Source organism: Amphibalanus amphitrite, unplaced genomic scaffold (assembly GCF_019059575.1).
Source record: "Amphibalanus amphitrite isolate SeventyFive unplaced genomic scaffold, NRLGWU_Aamphi_draft 000811F_arrow, whole genome shotgun sequence".
Lineage (NCBI taxonomy): Eukaryota > Metazoa > Arthropoda > Thecostraca > Balanomorpha > Balanidae > Amphibalanus > Amphibalanus amphitrite.
In genome coordinates, this window is record NW_024882305.1 from 270,138 (window position 1) to 293,059 (window position 22,922).

General features: G+C 48.6%; 1 protein-coding gene across 2 annotated transcripts; it reads left to right on the plus strand.

The window, feature by feature from the left end:
* The first annotated feature begins 95 nt into the window (after nucleotides 1–95).
* Nucleotides 96–11,588, plus strand: LOC122366487 (BUB3-interacting and GLEBS motif-containing protein ZNF207-like). Of its 2 annotated transcripts, XM_043338807.1 has the most exons (10): nucleotides 130–374; nucleotides 3,165–3,291; nucleotides 3,623–3,782; nucleotides 4,102–4,315; nucleotides 4,710–4,931; nucleotides 6,388–6,595; nucleotides 7,036–7,057; nucleotides 7,165–7,328; nucleotides 8,241–8,310; nucleotides 11,039–11,588. In XM_043338807.1, exons 1-10 carry the CDS (start codon nucleotides 334–336, stop codon nucleotides 11,056–11,058), a joined length of 1,248 nt encoding a protein of 415 aa, XP_043194742.1. In that variant the 5' UTR covers nucleotides 130–333; the 3' UTR covers nucleotides 11,059–11,588. The 2 variants fall into 2 exon arrangements, with proteins under 2 accessions (XP_043194741.1, XP_043194742.1); XM_043338806.1 differs by lacking the exon at nucleotides 7,036–7,057 and having other exon boundaries at nucleotides 96–374; nucleotides 7,143–7,328.
* Nucleotides 11,589–22,922: the final 11,334 nt, after the last annotated feature.

A 22,922-nucleotide genomic window follows, 5' to 3' on the forward strand; every position in this document is an offset into this window, starting at 1 on the left:
TATTTATATTTTAAATCACGCTCTTCAGCTGTCAAGTGAGCTCCAAATGGCCTAAATTGTCAGCTGTTTATCATCCTAGGTCAGCTCAAGGTCACAGACGTCAGCTGAAGAAAGTGGTGACCATTGGCCCTGTGTTGAGCGGACAAACCGGTGTTACCTAGTATTCTATGTACCGTGAATTGTATCAAACAGATTTTTGGTGTACTTTTATTATCTTTTTGAATATTTGTATATTATTTATTGGTCGCAATCCAGCAACCAACATATCACTGCTTCTTTCATTGGTCGAGAGACCACGATTTTCTGTCGTTTCTCGTTTTTTATTACCTAATAATGGGACGCAAGAAGAAGAAGCAGCAGAAGCCATGGTGCTGGTATCCTTTATGATTAGATGCATTTGTTTTGTGCAATATTGCCCTTTAACCCTCCCCCGTATTGGTGTTTCTACTTTCTACAGCCGCGAACGTATAAAGGGGGAGGGGGATCGTTGGACCTTTCACACAGTTCCGTGCTTCTATCCTCGGGATACAGAAATCCTTGGTATTTATTTACTTTAGGTCTGCAAAACAGAGGGGTAAATAAAAGTCATTCACACGATACTCTAAGACCTCCTGATTTCATTTCTGATACTTATTCCTTCTAGAAACCAATTTAAAAGCACCAGTACACTAGTAACACCAGTATCACCACCAACGGCCCCACCTCCGACCGGAACTGCACGTGTCAAAAGACCGTCTGCGCGGCGCACCCGCTACAAATGGTCCAACCAAGGTTGAGCGAAGTTACGGATGATAATAAATTTTATATCCTATAATCCTTGGATATAAGGATTTGGTAAATATTTACCAAATCCTTCTCCTCCAAGCCGCAGTCCCTTCCGGGCTGGACAGGCAACTTTATTCCATGCGGGCTGCTCCCGAGGGAGCGCACCCCGTAGCCGGGTACAGTGAGTACCTTGGGGCTGAGTGGTCTGTCCTCTGGATGGGCTCAGCCCTGGTGACTCACTAGAGTGCCTGCCCAGACCAATGTCTCCCCCTATTATCCTATCAGCCTCCTGGCTCTGAAATGGTTCATTGGACCGAAAGGGCCTAACCCAACAAATAAAAAATAGTTGAACCTCCCCTTCCTGTTTCGCCCCTCATTGAGCTAGAGCTTCACAGAAAAACAAGCTTGCTGCCAGTGATGAGAGGAAGCTGATGATACCCAATTGTAAGGTCCTAGGTCATTGGTTGACCTTCCAGGTCAGGTCAATGACCCAAAAGTTGGGAAAATCTGAACCTGTTAGAACATCATAAAGTGTGGCTGCTATGGGGTTTTTCGGGGTGCTGAATGCTGATCACGAATATCATGTTAGTTTTGATCACAGATGATGTCTTAATGCATTTAGGGCAGGTCGGGTCAGGTCAACCAGTAGGGGTCCTGCCGGGTATTGGTAGTAGGTGTCAGCCGCGCTCTGACAGCTTCGTAACATGTTACAAAGGCACCAAAACTACTTTGTAAACGTTCATATGGCTGCTAAATTCGAATTTAGCTCCAAAAACTGGCCTAGAAACATGCAAGACTCGAAAAAATGAACCAAGGTCATCAAAGGTCAATGACCTGAACCTTCAGGTGACCTTGACACCCACCCTAATGCATGGGACCAACATTTCACATGTTTGAACGCTTGAAACCACGAAAAGACTGCAAATACGCGGCTAATTCGAGCCGACATACGCCGAATCGCGATTCCGGCCAAACATGGTCTCGAAAAGTAGGTCACAGGTCAAAGTTCATTTGGGTCAGGGTCATGAAATTTTCAGGGTAGGTGTAACATTGATCAACTCGAGGGTACTGAAAGTTTCGTCGCGATCGGCCGCTTTTTACGCGAGTTATTCGCGAAAAACCGAGGGGGGCTCGACCCCCCCCCCCCCCATACGGGCGAGGGTTAAACCTCAAACTCACACTGTTGTCTGTTTCACACTGTTGTCTGACTCACACTGTTGTCAGCATTGTAAAATGGCTGCGGAGTCGGAGTCGGAGTCGGAGTCGGAGTCGGTCGTAGTCGACAGTTGTGACCGGAGTCGGAGTCGGAGTCGGAGTCGATTTTAGAAACCCGAGCCGGAGTCGGAGTCGGAGTCACCGAAAATCTGTCGACTCCCTAGCCCTGCTAGGTCTGCGGAGTCGGAGTCGGGAGTTGGAGTCGGTCGGAATCGACAATTCTGCCCGGAGTCGGAGTCGGATTCGGAGCTGGTTTTTGAAAGCCGGAGTCGGAGTCGGAGTCGGAGTCGCCGAAAATCCATCGACTCCGCAGCCCTGTTGTAAAATGCTTGTATGTTTCTCAACCATTTGCGCCCTGCATGTAGGTTACATCATTTTGATCTTTCAACTTTCTCAACTCAACTTGCCTCATTGCCAACGTCTATGTCAATGTGTGTTCTTTTTTTATAAATTTTGTCCGAACCTTTTGAATGGAAGGATTCACAAGGACAGAGCTCCCGCTAAGCGAAGCTTGTTGCGTTGACCCTACCCTCTACCCTCCGATCGCGCAATTCCGGTTCTATGGCAGAATTTGGAGTCAAAAGTTTAACGTGCGCACATAGCCGCGCACGGCCGGTCCCCTCACTGACTTCGCCTGGCTATGGCCTGCCACCAACCGCAACCATACCTGTCAGGAGGCTCATAAACTTCGAGCGCCCGTCGCGCCTCAAACCCGGACTGTTGTAACCGGCAACGCGTGCTCTCACCACGCGGAGTCCAATGAAACGAAACGAAGGCTCAGTAGGTACCTACCTATTTTATTTACAAAGTAGGTAGGTATATTTGAAATAATTCGCATTAAACATTAGAAATGTGTAAGGGCAACGGTTTGATCCAGGCAAGATCAGTCTGCCACATATCAGGGAAATTGTCAACTTCCTGGAGACTCAAAACTTGATTCTTGAAATGAGAGGCTATCAAGAAGCTGATCGATTGCCTAGTGATGCCAGTGTCGCCTAGGCTTCCATGTTGGGTTGGATATTGTGATTCAGTACATATTTTGTCAAATGAATCCGAACAGCTAGACAGACAGAACCCCTCTGCCCACTGCTAGGGGTATGTACAAAAATTTTGACTGTAAATGTGTCCAAAGCAGCTGACATGTCAAAAGAGCACTGTAAAAATCCTTAACCAGACAATCACAGGTACTGTAACCGTGAGTTTGATGACGAGAAGATTCTGATCCAGCATCAGAAGGCAAAGCACTTCAAATGTCATGTGTGCCACAAGAAACTGTACACGGGACCGGGTCTATCCATTCACTGCATGCAGGTAAGTAACAGGGTTTCTCGGCTCTCACTGGATTCTCCTGAGCATGGGCCTTTGTCAGTGGTTGGAGCCAGTAGAGTTGGTACCGACTAGCGACGAAATACTAACACATCTGGAGTGTATGTCGTCCATTTTAGCATTGATTGATGTCAACAAACTTAAGTGTTGTTGATGAACGAACAAAGCAAAGTAGCGTCTACCAAACCAGTAGGTATGCTAGCTGCTGCTAGAGACATGCTCTATCTGTCATTTTGTTGTCATTTTATCACTGGTCACCAGCGACCCAAATTTAGGTCCATATTACCATTATCGACGGCGCATTTCCTCTCCGCAGGTTCACAAGGAAACAGTGGACAAAGTTCCCAATGCTCTGCCCAACCGGAACAATATCGAGATCGAGATCTACGGTATGGAAGGTATACCAGAGGAGGACGTGCGGGCACACGAGCAGAATCTGAAGAACAAGGGCAGCAACAAAAACAACGACGATGATGGTAAGTTGCCCGACGTCCAAGACTTTGTGACTAGAAAACAACAACGTAAGACGGACCTTAGGGTTCTTATATTTCTACCAGTCAAAAAGGGCAGTCAATGTCGTGATAGGCTGTTTTAAATTAGTATCTTTTGTTCACTGGTCATGATTATTGACCATGCTGTGATGTTGAATCGATAGTTTTATAATCACTTTGTTATTACTTAATTTGTCTTGCGTCATGCCTGAAAAGTTTCCTAATAATTATGTCGTTAACGTAGTTTTCTTTGACGTCATTTCCACTCGATGACGCCTCCAATGACGCCCCCCCCCCCCCTCAGATGACGACTCGAATCCAGCCGGCGGTCCGGCCGGCCCGTCTCGCTCGTCCCAACTGCACCCGTCCACCCAGCAGCCGTTCGGCGCCTTGCCCGGTATGGCAGGGCCCGGAGCGGCCGGCGCCGGGCCCCCCGGCATGGCCGGGCCCGGCATGATGAGGCCCATGGGGCCCATGGGAGGAGGACCCGGCATGGGACCGTACGGCATGCATCCAGGGTAAGTGTGCTTGGGGAAAGTAAGAAGACGATGACCGATGTCGAATAAGTGTATACGTTTTGTAGACAGCTAACCCTGGTAATGTCAAATATACTTTGTAATTGCAAAATAATGGCGGTGATTAAGTTTGCGTCATTTTTTTTCCAGCTGCCTATAATATGAATAATCTCGGGATCATTTTGTGTATTTAATGTCTAATTTTACTGTGAATTACAGTTTGGTTTCAGTTATATGCTCTCATCTCATTGAAAGAATTACGGATTTTGAAATGCGATCATTCACCACTAGCGACTGGGAACCTATTTCAAGACTTGCAGCTTGTTACGAGTTTCACACCATCTCATCCACCTGTTTCATTTCAGGGAAATCTGACCTCACCTCTCTCCATTCACAGCATGATGAACCAGATGGGCGGCATGGGACCCATGGGCCCGATGGGTCCGATGGGCCCCATGGGTGGCATGGGCCCGATGGGCGGCCGGCCCATGGGGATGCCCCCTGGTGGCCCGTCTCGGCCCCTGTTCCCGGCGGCTCAGGTGACTGCGGCTCAGCCCGGCTTCCCCGGACCTGGAGCGGGCATGGATAGCGGGCCGCGGCCGGCCTTCCCTGCCTATAGGTGAGTTGGGTGGGGTGGGGTGTTCGTTGACGGGAAAGCTGGGCTTACGGCATGGATGAGAAATGCTACATTTTGATCCCTGCTTACCGTCATCTCGCCTTAGGGCTATGTGTGGAAGGTTATCCGCCGATGGGTTGGACAATATTGGTGGATAGGTCTTTTTTCTTCTTAAGATTATGATGTCTTTCACTGTCATCATATCCGGGGCTTGTGCCTTTTTCGTTCGACAATTATTTGATCATAGACCTCTGTATACCGAGGTCTATGATTTACTGTCACCTAATCACTAACTGATAAAATAACTGATTATACTGTCACGCCATTTTCATGACGTGAACAATTAACATCTCTCACGGGAGCATCTGCACGCGCCACGTGCAGGTGCTCCCCCATCACACCGCATCGGTTCGGCGGATGGTGGCCATCAATTTCAATGAATGGGGCTATGCGGGGGTGAATGAATGGATGTGGTAGGTAAACCGACTCTCGAGTTATAAAACATTTACTATTAGGGCCGTTGTGGTCATGGTCAGATTTCTGTGTCCAGTCCAGGTCTACAGAGGTCTATGATTCGATACGTTTCGTTACATACGTTGGTATGCATTTTGTAATGCATGCTGTTTTTCATTACGAAGTTGAAGTGGGATTCGATTGGAGTCGACAGATCTACCCGGAGTCGGAGTCACAGTCGTCAAAATTTTACCGACACCGACTCCAGGGTCAGAGACGACATTGCATGGCTCAAAGTCATTCCCCACACGTAGTTTACGGAAAATGTTGCGTTCGTTGACCTTTCCAAGAAAGATTTTGTCGAAGCTAAGCCGGCCATACTCTGGTTTCGGACCATATTTTTAAGCTTGAAAGGCAGAAGAATGCTTCTGCGCCAGAACCTGCTTTTAGTTCACTTTGTGTTATTTATTAATATATTTGCAACGTAAGTCCGTGGAACGCGGAAGGCATTGTTTCAGGCAGGGTGAAACTCGGCTCCGACATGAACTTAAGTCGTATGATGTGAACTTTAAGAGAGATGTCCGGAGTCTGGGCTTAAGTCGGAGTTGGACTCGGGGTCGATTTTTGAAGCCGGGGTCAGAGTCTCTAAAAATCCTTAGGCTCCGCTGTCCTGCTGAGATACTTGTTTCTGATCCACAATTACTGCGTATATTTCGTGACATTTTGCTTATTTTGAACGTCATTTATACTGTATATTACCGATGCTACTAGCATTTCATGTCTTGCCGATAACTGTCGTCAGCCTTAGATGTCAACCTTGAGTGTCAACCTTAAGTGTCATTTGTCAACCTTAGGTGTCAAGTGTCAACCTTACCGCCGATGACTGTCAACCTTAGTGCAACCACCGAGTACCGACAATGACCACGTACTACTGACCTCTATGTGACCGTGGCCTGTTCCCCTGACCTGTGACCTTTACCTACACCCTCTTATTCTGCTTCCACAGCCAGCCGTCGGCCACAGTAACCCGTCCGGGCGCTCCGGTGGTGGGAGCTGCCTCGGTCCCCGTCCAGGGAGTGTCATCCGTGCCCTCCATGGGCGGGCCGGGCGGCGCCCCGGTACCCACCGCGTCAGAGATCAGCAGAAAACCGGCGCTGATACAGCAGGGAGGCGCCACCAGCAAGATTGTCCATCCTGAGCAGGATATCTCGCTGGTGAGAGACAAGGGGATGAACAGAAACAGACGGATGCACAAACAGGGACAGACTGAGGGAGTCGCTGGTTTATTGCTGGTGATATTGCAAGGAAGGAAAATGGATAGAGGGCTGTAGCCGGATCTTTGTTACCCCCTGCTACCTTGCAACCACCCTGTTTTATGCCTGTTGCCTCGTTCACGGCATCCCAGCGTAACTTTCGTTCTGTATCACTCCATTGCTCAGTGTTGGAGTCCTTGGAGGAGCGTGTAAGATTGGTACTGGAAACCCATGTTCGTGCCTTCAATCGTGTATATGCATGATTGTCTTGTTGACCCGGATATTATCCCGCTGTTACTCTGTTGCTACCCCCTTTTCCCGTGTCCCCAGGAGGAGCGTCATGCCCAGCTGGCCCACTGTTACCCCGACATTACCCGCACCCTTCCCCCTCTTATTCCCAGGAGGAGCGTCGCGCCCAGTTGGCCCGCCTGGTCTATTACCCCGACATCACTCCATTCTTATCCTGATATTAACCCGTTGTTTACCCCCTTCCCCCTCTCGTCCGCAGGAGGAGCGTCGCGCCCAGCTCGCCCGCTACCGTCAGCCCCAGGGCCGCGGCGGTCCGGGCGCCGCCCACCAGCCCGGCCAGGGTGGTCCGATGGGAGGCGGACACCCACAGGGCGGTCCGATGGGCGGCGGACACCCGCAAGGTGGAGGTATGGGCGGTCCGCGGCCGCCCCACCATATGCAGCAGGTGAGGAGAATGGGAGTGAGGGGCGGGGGAGAGACTGGGATGGTGGGAGAGACAGAGATGGAGGGACAGGAGAAAGTGAGACTGAAGGAACGGGAGGGGTTGAGGAGAGTGAAGGGACTGAGAGGGACTGGAATGAGGGGGACTGAGGCCGGACTGAATCCGAGAGATAGGAGGACGGAGACTTAGGGGATGGAAGGGTCTGAGACTGAGACTGAGGGGGTGGCAGGCAGTGAAGAAGAGACTGAAGTTGAGAGGAATGTTCGAAGTTTTATCGACTCTTCCAGCTGCAGGAGTGGCATTATTGGTGGGTCGACTCTATTTGGATCATCTCTCAAACCTCGGCTGTCTCGAGCTGTCAGCCCCACGAGTGGAGCTCACCGGAGAAACCGCCGCCCCGGTTGAACTGTCTCGGGTGTTTGAAGTTAAATACGAGTTGAAGTGCTGATGGGTTCGCCAGGCGACGCATTTGTGGGTGTTAAAGGTGTCATGCGACGGCCTGGTGGTTTCCTAAGAAGCGATTTTATTTGATCATTTTGCATTTGGCTCGATGCTGAAATAACGCCTGCTAAAGTATGCTTTTTAGTTTCCGGTTATGTTTATTTTTACCCGTGGTTGGCGTCACATGCGTTGCTACTGGTGATTTGTCGTCCAATTAAACACTCCAACTCTGTTCGACCGTGACACTAGTCAGTTCGCCCAGTCTCCGCCAGACGGTGCTAGTGTCGCCTGTTGCCACGGTACTGCAGAATGCCGCCAGCGACCATTGATCCCTGAACAACCGCTCTGTTGCAAGTTATATAACCTCGCCCATTTGACACGTGTGTTCATTCGAGCCCCGCCCTTGTCTGGGGAGACGCCACTAGCGCCGCCCGCGGCCGTCGGTGTAACACTAGTTTGTTTCTCTGCCGACAGATGGGGATGATGCGCCCGGGCGGGCCGCAGCCTGGTTTGCTGGGCGCCCGGCCGCCTGGAATGGCTGGAGGTGAGTGTAGAAAGGCAGGCTGAGCCGCCTCTAGAACAGCACTTATTGCTGCCAAAGTTGGTCACAAAGGCACTTAATGCCACCAGTAGCGCATTAATTAAATTAAATAATTGTATTCATGGCACCATCAAAGCAGGAAACGGATTTTCCGCGGAGATCTCTTGAGGCCGGTTTTCCCGGCATTTCTATGGAACAAACGGGTCGTTATGTAACAACTGATACATGTTTTCCGGATTTGTGGTCATAACGAAACGAAACGTTGAGTATGGACGAGGTTCCGTGTAGAATTGCTTTCAGTTCTGTGACGTTGGTTATATGGAATGTTTGCAGCTATGCTCATGTTTAGGTGATATCGTGTGATAGCGGGTAGTGTGTAATAGTTAGAGGTGCATCTCATATTGTCTTAGAGAAGGCTCATAGGCTCATAGGCTCACAGGCACTTTTGCTATTTGAACTCGGATGTGCAGACTACGGTATTCGAATGTCATGTTCTATGTTATGCGTCGCAGAACTTGCCATCAGGCAGGTCATTGACATTGTTTCGTGACTGCTGAGGGGATTTACTCCCAAAGCTTCGCACTATTTCCTTATCAACGTTTCTTACAAGATGCTAATCGTCCCGACATCGATTTAGTAGCGGAATAACGTCAAGGCGCATGAAATGTGCGGCTGCGTCCGTTATTGGCGTAGATATTGTGATACAGCGTTATTTCTGATGTTTACAAGCAACCGTGTCGAATAAGCTTTCGAAACATGTTACGTAAGACACGTGAGGCGCGGGCTTTAACACATTTTTAGTGATTTTGTCATGCAAGTTATAACTGCACATGCCAGTCGGACCTTACTGACGATTTTCATTATGTTAGCAGGTGTGTTTTCCTGTATTATGCGCTTGCGATGCATCTTGCAGAACTGCTGGGATATGATATAGTACATTTAGCTGCCGAACCTGGGGACTGAGGTCAAGCCACTGTAAACTTTGCGCGACTCTGTATGTTTGTACGTCGATCACCATAGGCTCAAGCGGCTGGCAACGTGCTTAATCATCTGTGTGTATGAGTGTTCTAGAATGATCGTCATGTGCACGTGCCATCGCTATCTCTCCCCCCCCTCCCGCCTACTCCTCGCCCCTGAAGATCTCGCTTCATCCGTCAAGTGCAGTGGTAAAGTGTCCCAGCTGCTAAGCACTTCTCGCCAGCATTTACCGTCCATGCAAGTTTGAGCGACTGGGAACTTTTACAACTCGTTTCGCGGCCCGTCTCTGCCGACTGCCGCGCTGACTGAGAAATGATTGTGAGTTTGAACCACCTGGCTATGACCGTCGAATATTCAGCAAGATGGGTGTGTCGCCAAGATGTCAGTCCCATCAGGTCATCCGGTGTGGCCACGAGAGTAACGCGAGGTCAGGTACGGACAAATGAGGTGGGTCCAACGAGGTAGGTGGTGGAACCTTCGGAGAGCGAGAGTGCTAGATAAAATGTCGAGAGGGCACGAAGCAAAATTCATTCATACTGGGAATTTATGCGTATTTTATTGTCCATTTATATAAGACTTGTGATCAGATGAAATTGCAAGCATAACTTGTCTCACGTAGCTATTTTCTCAGCAATTACGAGATAGTCTTACTCCAAATGGGTGAAGCATATGATCCAGCGTTTTCGTTTTACGATGCATTTTGGTGACTGCTAGGCTGCAGCTATTGTTACATAAGCCTGCCTCATTTCATTCGCATATTTAAGATCAGCCAAGACATATCACTTTGGCATATGACTCGCAAGTCACAACCTTTCTATTTCAACCAGCTCGAGAGGCCTAGAGACCTCGTTCGTTGAGGTTGGGAAGGACCAAACCCCTCTGGGTTTTCACGCTGAACTTGGCTGACAGAACCGGCCGACATTTCACAGCGCCAGAGAATCAAACGTGCGTTGTTGGGCGCTTAGAGCGGCCCCCAGCCCGGCTCCCGACCATCGGGACTGGGCTTGGCGAAATGTCGGCACATCTCCTGTTCTAGGTGGTCTGAAGTGCCCTCGGCCCCGTGCGGAAGGGTCTGAAGAAGGCGCTACCTCCGGCAGCGAAACAGAAGTGATATAAGAGAGGTGGGAGATGAGTAACTTGTGTGATAGGAGAGGTTTTTCTTCAGGCGACTGTGTGTCCGAAACGGTGGGTGTAGGGAGCTTCGGCCCTGCCCCTGCTTCTCGATGCCTTCGGAAGCTAACGGTAGGAACACGACTAGCGGTACTCAAAACGGTGGGTCGGTGGGTGTATGAGAGAGCTCAAGCTCTGTCCCTGCCTTTCCAAATCTTCGGAAGCCAACGGTAGGGACGCTTCGTCTTCGAAACACTCCGGATGCAAGGTGTGTAACGCGATTTGTGATATCGTTGTGCGCTGTTGTTCGCCTTTGTCTGGCCTCGTCCGGCGTTTGGAATAGGTAGGTGCGATCGGCCCGACCGATTCGCCTGCCCTCTATCGACGACTGTTTGACTCACAAATACAAGGTGGGTGATACTTCTACTACGGTCAACGTGTATCAAGACTGCGAGACTCTCCACCAAACCAGGGAAGTCAGCACGGCTCGATGGGCCGTAGACGCCGCGCTATGGCCTCCTGCTGAAGACAGGTAGGCCGCTGTGGTGTAACCAGCCACTGAGACCTGCCAGTCTTCATCGAACGCACGGTAGGGCGGTCTGTCTGTCTCTGCGTCCCTCTAACGCCCGTCCCTGTCCCGCAGGTCCGCCGCGCCCTTACTGAACTGACGGTAAGTGCGCCGCCGTCGACGCCGCTGCCGATGATGCCGTCGACGATGCTGTCATCGACGCCGTCGACGATACCCCGTCGGCTTCGATGGAGGTAAGCGGCTCTCTTCTCGCCGCTCCGCAACGGACCATCTTAGGCGCACCGTCGTCGCGGCCGCCCCCGCTCCGCGTCTTCTTTCGGTGGGGGTTGTGGGGATGCTCGCGTCGCGGGGATGGGCGGTGATCAAGAGGAAGAAGAAGGCGTCATCACGGGGTGGTGATGTTTTAGGAGTTGTGGACGTTGTAGACTCCCTAAAGGGTCCATGGTGACCCTCTGAGGCGCCCCGATTCATTCGTACTGCTCGCGAACTGTGCGATCGGTGCGCTCATTCCGCGAATTTGGACTGTCATTGTAACGTTCTACAGCAAAGGATGCGTAATGTCTCCGCTCTGTGTCGTATTCAATTCATTCATCCGCCGCTGTGGCGTGGCCAATCGAACGTTCACTACTGATATTTGGTGGTCCAGAATACAGGTTCAAAGTCTACACTGGTTTGCTGGTTTTGTGGAAGTTGTTGAGTGGTTGTTTGAAGGTCAGGTGCACCCTAGCAGAGGTTAAGTCGATGAATATTCTTAGGAAAGCCACAAGTCGAGAACACGCTCATAAAATATATTAGGAAATTGGAAGTCTGAAGTCATGAAAGCAGCATGTGGTTAATGATTCATGGCCTGGAATTGCTGCGCAGGGGGTCGTTAACGATGTGCGCCTAAATAATTGTCATTTGTATAATTATCTTAATTAAATAATTGTAATTGTTATTATTCTTTGAATTAGATGGTCTTGTTCGGCCACGATGACTCAGATTGTCACAGGCAAATAGCCAGGCTGCGTGCGATGCGCATTATGTGTTCTATCGTTTGCCGTCTCACTTTTTCTTTCCGGTAGTTTTCGTTTTATTTTACCTGATTAGCTTACAGTCTACCAAATGCTAGCAGCAATATGCGTCTGCTGGGCAACTTCTCCTCTTGGCCACTTTCTCTTATCTTTCTCTCCTTAGTTTTCGTTCAAATATGAAGATTTTCTTGTATATCGAACCATCCAGCCCAGCAGTCAGTTCCTGCAGTAATGCAACCAGTCATGTGACTAGGAATCCACGAGATGAGATATCGGCCGTTGCATCTGGCACAAGGTTCGGATTCAGCCATGAGAGGTGCAGCATGACCTTAATTATTATCCATAAAATATGCTTGTGAGCATATTCGGTATTTCGCTACGAAATGTCATACCGTAATGGTCTTTTAACAACCTTGTTATTGTACGTATTTCTGCAATGTGCAGCTTTATTAGTGTGCTGCACCGACTAACCTTCGGTATCCAGTGTTTGCCCAGTGGTTTGCGGCTGTGTGCTACATGAGCAGATGTTTGCTTCGTCGTCAGTGTTTGTCCCGCTGTTTGCTGAAGTTTGTTCCGCTGGAAGATGACTGCTGTGTCGGTTAGTGTTTGTGGTCGCTAGTAAGGGTGGCTTGCAGCATCAGGTAATGTTTGTCCCGCTGTTTATTTCGATTTATTCAACCATCAGTCTGTCTCGTTGTATGTCCTTGGCTGCTGCCACTACCCCACGAACCGGTCTGTGCCTCCTGCTCGCGCTGGCTGGTCGGCCCATGGCAAAGCGTAAACTGGTTATCGTCCCCAGCTTTAGTTACCAAAATTATTTACCAATCAACGAGACACTACTGCGTCGTGGGGCTGGTATCCGCTCAATCTATGTTTCAACTGGCATGCGTGTAGAGAGGATCTCTTCAAGACATTTGGTTGCTTATGTAAGTTGCGTATTGTTGCGTTTCGTCATTGTACTTATAGGAGCGAGCGAATCAGTTGTGGGCTGCGCAGTTTGCTATCAGCCGTGACTGGCACTGGGACTCTAGAACATTCAACGTGCCAATCCAACAGAGAACCGACACTGCCGCCGTCAAATTATTGGCCGTACTCGGTATTAGATATTTGACTGAAGTGTTTGCATTTGACCCTAAAATATCATTTATGGTCTAATTAGGCACTGCGTCTTGGTGCTATTTGATCGGTATATGTCGCAAGTACCTACACAAAGTCCCTCTACCTATGCTAACAGAAGGGACAGGAAGTTTGAACTGCTTGAAATGGTGGCGTTCTTGCGCAACGACGTTTGAGCTGGAAATTAAATGGCTCGTTCTTTGAGAGTCGAAGACTACCGAAGAACAATGCGTTTTGCATAATTTAGGATCTAAACCTACACATCGATTTATAAGTCGGTAATAAATTGCGTCTATTTAAATGTCTCCCTATGCTGCGTTTCAGCCTCCAGGACTTTTAAGAGTATCTGATCTATCGTTGGCGTTCAATGCAGTCAGCATTGCCCGTGTTTTCCGTCAGTTTTAGTTTACCGTTACACCACTGGTAACGTGCTAATTCATTGCATCGCTAGCAAGCTGATGCACCCCCTCCATTTAACCGTGCAACATTGCACCTTGTTTTGCTCCCTGCTCGACGCTGCAGGCACGTGCCTAGTTAGCACCTTTCCCGCAGAATCAGACGCGCCGGGTCAGCCATCCGGTCGGCTTCTCTACACGCGCAGCACTGACGGACACGCACATTGCGCAATGCGGCCGCACGCGGCTCGCACCCAGAGCGCAGCGGGAAAAGTCACTCAACTGGCAGCGATCGGTGCCTAGATCCGAGGGGTCACCGAGTCCAATGCTGGGAGGGACGTGCGCTTAGAGACTGGTGAAGTTGGGTTAGAAGCGAGGTCGTCGAACGCGGGCTGGTTCCGACTGCAACAGTGCCGAACGGGTTTAGTGCGGGAGTGAGCGGGGACGATGGCACATAGATGTGTCGAGTTGATGCGTTAGTGGTCTGGGCGGACGCGAGCGATGAAAGAGAGACGTGACGAGTTGAGGCGTTTGCACTCAGCGGCTTACTGGCTGGGGATAACGCGAACGAACCGCGAAATGTGTCGAGTTTGAATGCGGTTCGGTTGTCGACATAGGTACCTCGAAACGAGCGATGTGGTGTGGTGTGCGCTCAACTCATATAATAACGATGGCGACGGACATTATTTCGCTCGATAGTCGGTCGTTGTGGCAAAATTCACGCCCTTTCGTGAAAGTCGTGACATAATTGGACAGTTATGACGGTCTTGACACCTATGTAAGCGGAAGTCAAAGTATCGCATAGCTCGTATCAAGCCGTTCTGTTCGCGAAAGAATGGTGAGAACTTGTAGATTAGACCCGCCGCTTTGAAATAACCCAACCCAACAAGGCCGCAGTACGCTGGCATCTATATTTTCCCATGGTGTAATCAAGCTAGGCGGATGTGGGTTTCCATTCAGGCGTCAGCTCCCATTTGAGTGATGGTGCTGTGACGGATAGGTATACTTTGCTCGCTGCTGCAATGGGGCTCTGAGTATCGACAGAGGGGTCGCGGCAGCGGAGACCGCCGGAGAGGAATGACCGATGATGTTTGAAATCGCTCTAACATAGAACGAACTGGATTTGTGGCTGGGATTTGGGTCGAATCGGCTCGGATCATATCAACCACAGAGTGGGGAAGCTTTTAGCATTACGGCTGGTGAGGCAACGGTCATGGCTTCGACATGCTTTCTTGCTGTTGGGCGATGCAACAAGCGGTCTTACTGCGAAGTTTTGCTGTGGTGAGTTGTCGCAGAACCCAGCGAAAAGTCGCCGCATTCGTCAACTGGTATGTGTAACCTGTGCTTTCAGCGAACAGTTTCTACATTCTTCAATGGCTCCGCTCGCTGTGAACCATCCATACCACAGAGTCGTTTGCAGCTCCGCACCCATGATTACCAACTGTTATCCATACACTTTGTACCGCACTTCATTCGAGCAGCGTGCACGCCACTGCGCCCTTACCTGCCTGCTGTCTGCAGTGGAACGTATTCTATAGATCCGGCTGCATTTACCCTGTGCATCCGCGCTCAACTTCCGTTCACCACGGTTGGCAGGGGTTCGAGTTGGGGCCAGGCCGGCCGATATATTGACAGCGGGCGGGGGGGGGGGGGGGTGCAGTGAACAGGTAGTGCAGGAGCACAGTGACAGCAGGGGTCGAGGGCAGGCGGCGGGGGCCGAAAGGGGGAGGGGGGACAGTGAACATGAAGTGCGGGGGCAGGCGAGGGGGGCACAGTGACCTGGTGAGTGGTGGTGCATCGAGCAGTTGCAGCAGAGCCGGAAGGGGAAGCGGGGCGGGGGGGGGGGCAGTAATAGTTCAGGCTGCCCCGCTGTTACGTCGCCATTACGATTGTATGCACCATGAACATTGAACAGTCCAGCCGAGGGAGCGCCCTCTCGTATCCGGTGTTGGGTAATAATGGATCAAAGAACAGCTAAATTTCATCAGACCGGACGCCTACCGCGCGCGAACCTGCCGACCTTTAGTCTAAGTTCTAACTTTGTACTCGTCTGAGCGGCGGCGTGGCAGGTTACGTTCCCGGTATTTTATAAAGTTATTCAGACTCCAAACGGCTGAGGCATGAGGTAAAGGTGCTAAGTGCTTATTATGACCCCACTCCACGAGTTTGACCTTATGATCTCTGCGTGAGTGACGGCCGCCAGACTCAAATGTCGTTTCACCTGTTTGGTCTAGATAGGTACGAGCGAACTGGTGGATGTAGGTATGAATGAATATAAATGAAGGAATGAATGTATAAATGAATGAATGAAGTGCGAATGGTCATTTACCTTTGTAAGACGGTTGTTTTAACCCTCGCCGGACCTATTGGTTTTCTACATACGCGCCGGCCGAGGGGGGGGGGCGGGTACGACCCCCCCCCCCCTCCAAGGGCGGCGCCACCGTGGGGGCAGTGGGGGCAGACTGCCCCCACTGGCAGGAGGCCGTGGGGGCAAGACTATGTTTTTGCCCCCACAAAATTTGGCTGATGTATGGAAACAGAAGACCAGGGCAACATTCATTATAGGCGGTTATAATAGTACGCCTGTTTTTGACAGTCCTCGTATCAAGTGTGTCAGCAGAACGTTCGTTCTCGGACCATCTGTCGCATATCTCCTACTCCCACTCATTCTCCTACTCATTTTCATTCACCAAAAGGCTGCCCTCGAGCTTGATCTCGAGGAGGTTGAGAAGCAGTTTACCAAAGTCGGCCAGAGAAGAGATCACCCTCTTTTGGGAACCCTTAGACTGAGACTGAGCTCAGAGAGGTATGACAAAATGTGATAGGTATGTATATCCCGGGTTATCTGGAATTGTATGTGGGTCGCCCTAATGGAGCTTATTCTCGTACCTATATCAATCGTATGTGAGAGAATCGCACATATACGTACTACGGGAAAAGGAGAAATAGGTACTGACTATAGTTTTGAGGAACACACCATTTTACATCTCAACGAACAACATAACGTTTTCACAGGTTTGTGTCTCGCAATCAAGTTTTATAGTTTTATTTCGGCCGGGCCCGGGGGTAATCCTAACCGTACCGCAGCCCGGGGTAGCCCTCCCCCCTGTTTAACCCTATTCCTGGCGGGCTCCGCCGGGACAAGAAACTGGCGGGGGGCCGATTCGGCCCCCCCCCCTTCAGATCTCAAAAACTACACATCGCAGCGACAAACGGTAAACGGCATCGGATACGCACGGTCAAGATCTACAATTTTTACTAAGGTCATTTTCAGGTCAGGTCAAAGATGACGTCACAGGGGTCGAAAAAGTCAAAATGGCGGCGCTAGATATGGAGAGAGTTTTTCTCGAATAACTTTCGAATTAGTCAAGATAGGAACAAACTAAGGGCATCATCGTGATCCTCTTGTCAATCCGCATCGAATGATATATATGTTGACCTCGAAAGGTCAAGGTCAAAGGTTGACCTCAGGTCACGTGACTTCGAGGTCATCATGTATATCATTCGATGCGTCTTGACGAGCTGAACACAATGAGACCATCCACGCGTCTGTATCTTGTTCCTGTACGGAGTTATTGGCCAAAAACCTTTGGTGACCTTTGATGACGTCACATGACCTCACAGCTGCCCAACAGCAAAACAGACCTCAAGGTAGTGAAGGTTGATCGTATATGAAGTCATGTATGGTATATGGGGCCATTCCGACCCGTTTTAGTGGTAAAAACAGGGAGTTGATTTTCCCCCATTGACTTATAATGGGGAGGTCGCGAAACTGACCTGACCTTAGGTCACCGATATCAAAATTCCGAGATATACAAATTGCACATACTGGTACCCTAACTAAAGCCTGAAGAGAAGAAATTGATCGGTCAAAAACTCTAGCTCTGGCGTGATTGCAAACTTTTCTGAGGTAGGGTCACCAAACCGCCTCTGGTGACCTGACCTGAGGTCAGATCAACTCAAAATTTTCAGACATGTTGCGTAGAAGCCTTTTAGGAAAAGTCAGAAAATTTGAGCTTCCTAGCTCAACGCGTTTGGGAGAAATAACCAAAAAACCTCAGGGGGGGGGGGCTCCTGAGGCCCCCCCGCCAGGAATAGGGTTAAAGGAAGACTGCCACCTTCAAAAAGTTTTCTCAGATCGGCCTATGATTTATTCCCTGGACAAAACAAAACTTTAGAATTCACCTGACAAAGTATCATCACGTGAATCGCGAAAAAAATTGTCGATTATCATACAATTATCAATCGGTTAATGTCTAACGACAATGTTTACACATCACTAGACTTCAAGGTCATAAGATTATTACATTTTATTTGAAAAAGTAGGGTATTTTATGATTTACTAATATATGATTTCATAAGAAATTGGCCATGTTTAATTTATTTTGCATTTAAGTTCGTAAAACATTTAAAAATCATGGCTCATTTGGAATGGGTCTGGCCCATGTTAAACCCCATTTCCCACACTTTTTTGGAAAAAATGAACTTTTGAATATATAAGTTTAACTTTTATTTTGACACTCCAAAATTCTTCTCTGATCTCGAAACAATCAAAGTTTTGACATATATTTACCAAAAGATAAGAAAATTCATGTTTCAAAGTTATCGATAACAGTAGAGATGTCGGTTTTCTTGGACTAAAAAAATGGCATCAAACTGAACTTTGGTCTCCGATTTCTCGCAAACGGGTTCGAATTTCGGAAAACCGACTTCAGTCTGGGACATAGGTGGCTCAGCTCTAGTGAAAACCGTTTTGAGGAAAAAAGGTGGCAGTCTACCTTTAACCCTATTAGTGGCAGGCTCCTGGCTACCCATATTAGTGGCAGGGGGGCTGTTTACGACCCCCCCCCCTTGATATCTCGAGATCTAACCGGCCGATTTTCAAAATTCAAACGGCATTCGATTTGGCTCAACGAGATCTACATTTCTAAAAAAATAAAATTAAAAAATGTCAATAGGGGGGTAGAGGGGGGTAAAAACGGGCAAATTGCAGATACATTTTAGACTGTTTATCACGGCCAGGTTTCTGAACCAATCTTAACGCAACTTTTGCCGATCGATAGAGAATGAACCAGGAATTCACATGGATCCTAAAAATATGCATTTTCAAAAATCATAGGCGGATACAGATCATTGAGATTGGGGGTACACAAAAAGTATAGTAAATAAGGTTTTTGTTGGTACTGTTTCTAAAAAGGGTGGCAATGGTCTTGTTATGTTACAATTTTCTTATGAGAGAACGACTAAAATTGTATTGGTCATGCATAGGCGGTGTCAGGGCACCTATGTTGGGAGGTAAAAAATAACCCCCCTTTTTGGACGCCTGGATCCACTGGCGGATCCAGGGGGGGGGGGCCACCGGGGCCATGGCCCCCCCCCCAAAGCCTGAAAGGGGGGGCCAACATATCTTTTGGCCCCCCCCAAAACGCTTGGAGAAAAATTAATGTGAGAAGGTTGCGTAGTAGATACCTACTAGAATCAGCAGCGTGATTCAATAGCGTAGAGAAAGTCAGGGGCGCGGGAACTACTTTCAGACTGGGGGAGCACACCATAATAGAGATCAACCTAGGGTCCCCCCAAATCTAGTTTTCTCACCGGTTTTAGGCCACTTATTTTTCATCCCTTGGCTTTTTCAACAAAAAAAGAAACAGTTGCAAAAAAGGACGGTATTCCGTTTGAAAGTTGTGGGGGCACCGCCCCCACTGGCGGATTCAAGGGGGCCACCGGGGCCATGGGCCCAAAAAGCCTGAAAGAGGGGGCCAACATATCTTTTGGCCCCCCAAAACGCTCGAAGAAAAATTAATGTGAGAAGGTTGTGTAGTAGATACTTACTAGAATCAGCAGCGTGATTCAATAGCGTAGAGAAACCCAGGGGCGCGGGAACTACTTTTAGACGGGGGGGGGGGAGGTCACACCATGATAGAGATCAACCTAGGATCCCCCAAATATAGTTTTCTCGCCGGTTTTAGGCCACTTATTTTTCATCCCTTGGCTTTTTCAACAAAAAAAGAAAGCATTTGCAAAAAGGAGCGGTATTCTGTCTGAAAGTTGTGGGGGCACCGCCCGCACGGCCCCAGAGTTGGGGGGGGGGGGGCAAGCTGCCACCACTGCCCCCTCCCCCCGGTTCCCGCGCCTATGGAGAAACTACCGGGTTTACTAGCTTCCTTCATAAAGTGTCGTCATGTCTTATCGTCACCCGAGAAGGTCTTATTGCATAAATATCGATTGAGCTGTCAAGTTAACAAACTTGCTGTGGCAGCCTGACCTGACATGACCCGGCAACTTTTCATTCACGGAATATGCGCAATGAATTTTTCAGGAAAACTCACTGAGTTGTTGAAAAAAAAAACTTGTTTTGTTTCGTAATTGTACAAGAAGCATATGAGGGACCTTTTTGTCCCTTCCTGCGAAACGGTAAAAGACTTATTTCGGTCACAGCTCAGGCCAATCTCTAAGGGTCAGTCGGGTCACTTATTTCTTAAAAGGGTCCTTACGGCATCCAAGGACCAATTCCGGCTTTTGAGTGCGCCACATCAGCATTTGATGCTACGACAGATGTCGAAATCTGAATATATGTTACAGGCCGTATGAAAATTCGGTCCGTTTGCAAACGGCCTGGCCCAGTCAGGCCATATGAAACTACCTGAAAACACCGGCCGTTTGCAAACTATGACCTGAAATATCAGACCGTTTGAAAACGACCTAGTTAGTTTCGGCCTAGCGAATCCAGGGGGGCCACGGGGTCATGCCCCCAAGCCTGAAAGGGGAACAACATATATTTTTTGTCCCCAAAAACACTTAAGAAAAATGAATGTGAGAAGGGCGTAGTAGGTAGAGAGAAAATACCGTATCATTAAAAATCTGTGAGCTTGATAAAAGTGTTGGTCTTGTCTTCACCCAAGAAGTTCTTATTGCACACTTTAACGATGGATGAAAGAACCTTCATCCCCTGGTTCTCCTTCATCCATGCTTTAACTCTCGATCGACGTGTGAAGTTATCGTGTAAGGTATCATGAAGCCGATCGCGACGAAACTTTAGTACCCTCATGGTGACAAAGTCTGAAAATTTCATGACCCTGACCCAAGTGAACTTTGACTTGTGGCCTATTTCTCGAGACTGTTTGGCCATGTTGGAGGCCATGTTTGGCCGGAATAGCGATTCGGCGTATGTCGGCTCACATTATCCGCGCTTTTATAGTCTTTTCGTGGTTTAAAACGCTCAAACATGTGATATGGTGTTGCTCCCACGCATTAGGGCGGATGCCAATGTCACCTTACGGTCAAGTCAGGTCATTGACCTTTGATGACCTCGGTGCACTTTTCCGAGTTAAACATGTTTCTAGGATAGTTTCGTTTAGCTGATTTTGAATTTAGCATTTTGCAGCCATTTGAACATTTACGAAGCAGTTTTGATGCCTTCGTATCATGTTACGTAGCTGCCAGTGGTAGTGGACACCTGCTATACGGACGCCCATAAGTACTCCTACTGGTTGATCTGACCTGACCTGCCCCGACATGGTCTAAACGCATGAAGACATTATCTATGATCCAAACTAACATGAAATTTGTGATCAGCACAAAAAAACGTATTACAGCCTTACTTTAGGAGGTTATGACAGGTCCTGATTTTCCCGTCTTTTGGGTCTGTGACCTGACCTGGGCGGTGTTTCACGGCACGCTGCCAGCCGCTGCCAGCGCTGATGGCACTTTTGGTTTCAATGGAGACATCAACAAGCCTATACCCACAACACTACCGAAGGCTGACCTTAGCTCGCGGAATGCGCTGTCAGCGGCTGTCAGCACGACCGTGAAACACCGCCCTGGAAGGTCAACCAATGACCAAGGACCTTAAAATCGGGTATCATCGGCTTCGTCTCGTCACTCACGGGCAACACGCCTGTTTTTTTTTTTCCGCGAGCTCTAGCTTAATCAGGGGCCGAACGGCAGGGGGTCCAACCGACACCTCCCAGCCCGCGACGCACCGACCCGGAGCGGGCTAATTGGTCGACAAAAGCGATTTGAAGTGTTTTCAAAGTAATATTTAGGCTCGGGTTGGGTGGGCTACCATTTCTATTTTTTTTTTTTAGTTAAAAAAAAATATCGTTTCAGGGCTGTGACGAAAAAATAAGTGGCCTAAATCCGATGAGAAAACAGGATTTGGGGGTACCCTAGGTTTGGTTACTTGCAGGAGTTGGCCCCCCCCCCAAAACGCAAGTCTGGATCCGCCAGTGCCTGGATCCGCCTATTATAGCAAAAACGTGTCAAAAGAGGATGCACAATAACTTTGTATATGTTATCACATGATACCTTTCATTCACTGTTCGTAAAACTGGTGCAGCATCGTGATCTTCGCCCAAATGACTCGCTTCACGAATAGGACCCCCCAATTCCCAGTGCTCTGGAGCCGCCCCTGGTAAAGTTATGAACTTGAAATTTTCAGGGAATGTGCCCAATTTAGTTTAAGGAAAAGTCAGAAAATTTCAGCATCGTAGCTTCAGCGGTTTCGGAGATATTCCCGAAAAACCTGAGGGGTGGATAAAAACAACCCCCCTGCCACTAATAGGGTTAATAAGGCAGCTACGGAAGCAAAAATGGTACCAAACAAAAAGTAGGTATCTATGAGAAGATTCTAAAGCACCTAAACTTTTTGACCTCAGGTCAGTTTTCAAGGTCAGAATTCAAGGTCAAAGGCAAAAAACCCGCAATTATGTAGTGGTCTCAAAGTACGTGTTCCAGAGGACGGCATGGTGCATAAAATCGGCTAAAAGGGATGTTGAACAAAAGAAGAGAATCCGTGGATTCCGATGATGTGCATAACATTCAAATTCAAGGTCACGATCATGCTCAAAATTGACCATAAACTTTGCACTTTTTCTTATATCTTGTATATTAAATTCCGAGATGTTTTGATATGTTTTCAAGCTTAGCGGACCCTTATTTGTGCTTTAGCTTACGATACAAGGCTGCTACAAGGTCAAAGTCACAAGAGAGTGTCCTTGCTAGAGGCTATTTCACTATTCAAGTCAGGCATGATAATTAAGACATGTTTTGCCATACTGAGGCTCTAAATGAATGCTTACAGCAAAACGGATGCCAGAGGCCCAGAATCATGATCAGCGGCTACGAAATCATCACAAATGACCTTCCATGTGTAAACAATCAACCAAATGTCATTCGAGGTCACATGAGGTCAACATAAAACTTGACCTTTTCCAAACAATACATATGTCATTCGACGCGTCCCGACAAGACTAATACGAAGGTATCACTGCCGTAGCTCCAAGACCATTTTTGTTGAAGTTATTTGCGAATAAAGAAACTAAAGCCCCAGCTCGGGGTCGTTGCCCTGACCTCTGACCTCAGGTCACCAAAGTTAATTAAGTATTTTTTTCTAGGTCAAATGCTACACAACCGTGCTCGTAATTTGTCTTTATCTCTAAAACTCAATTTTTGGCAGCTGGTTGAAGTTCACGT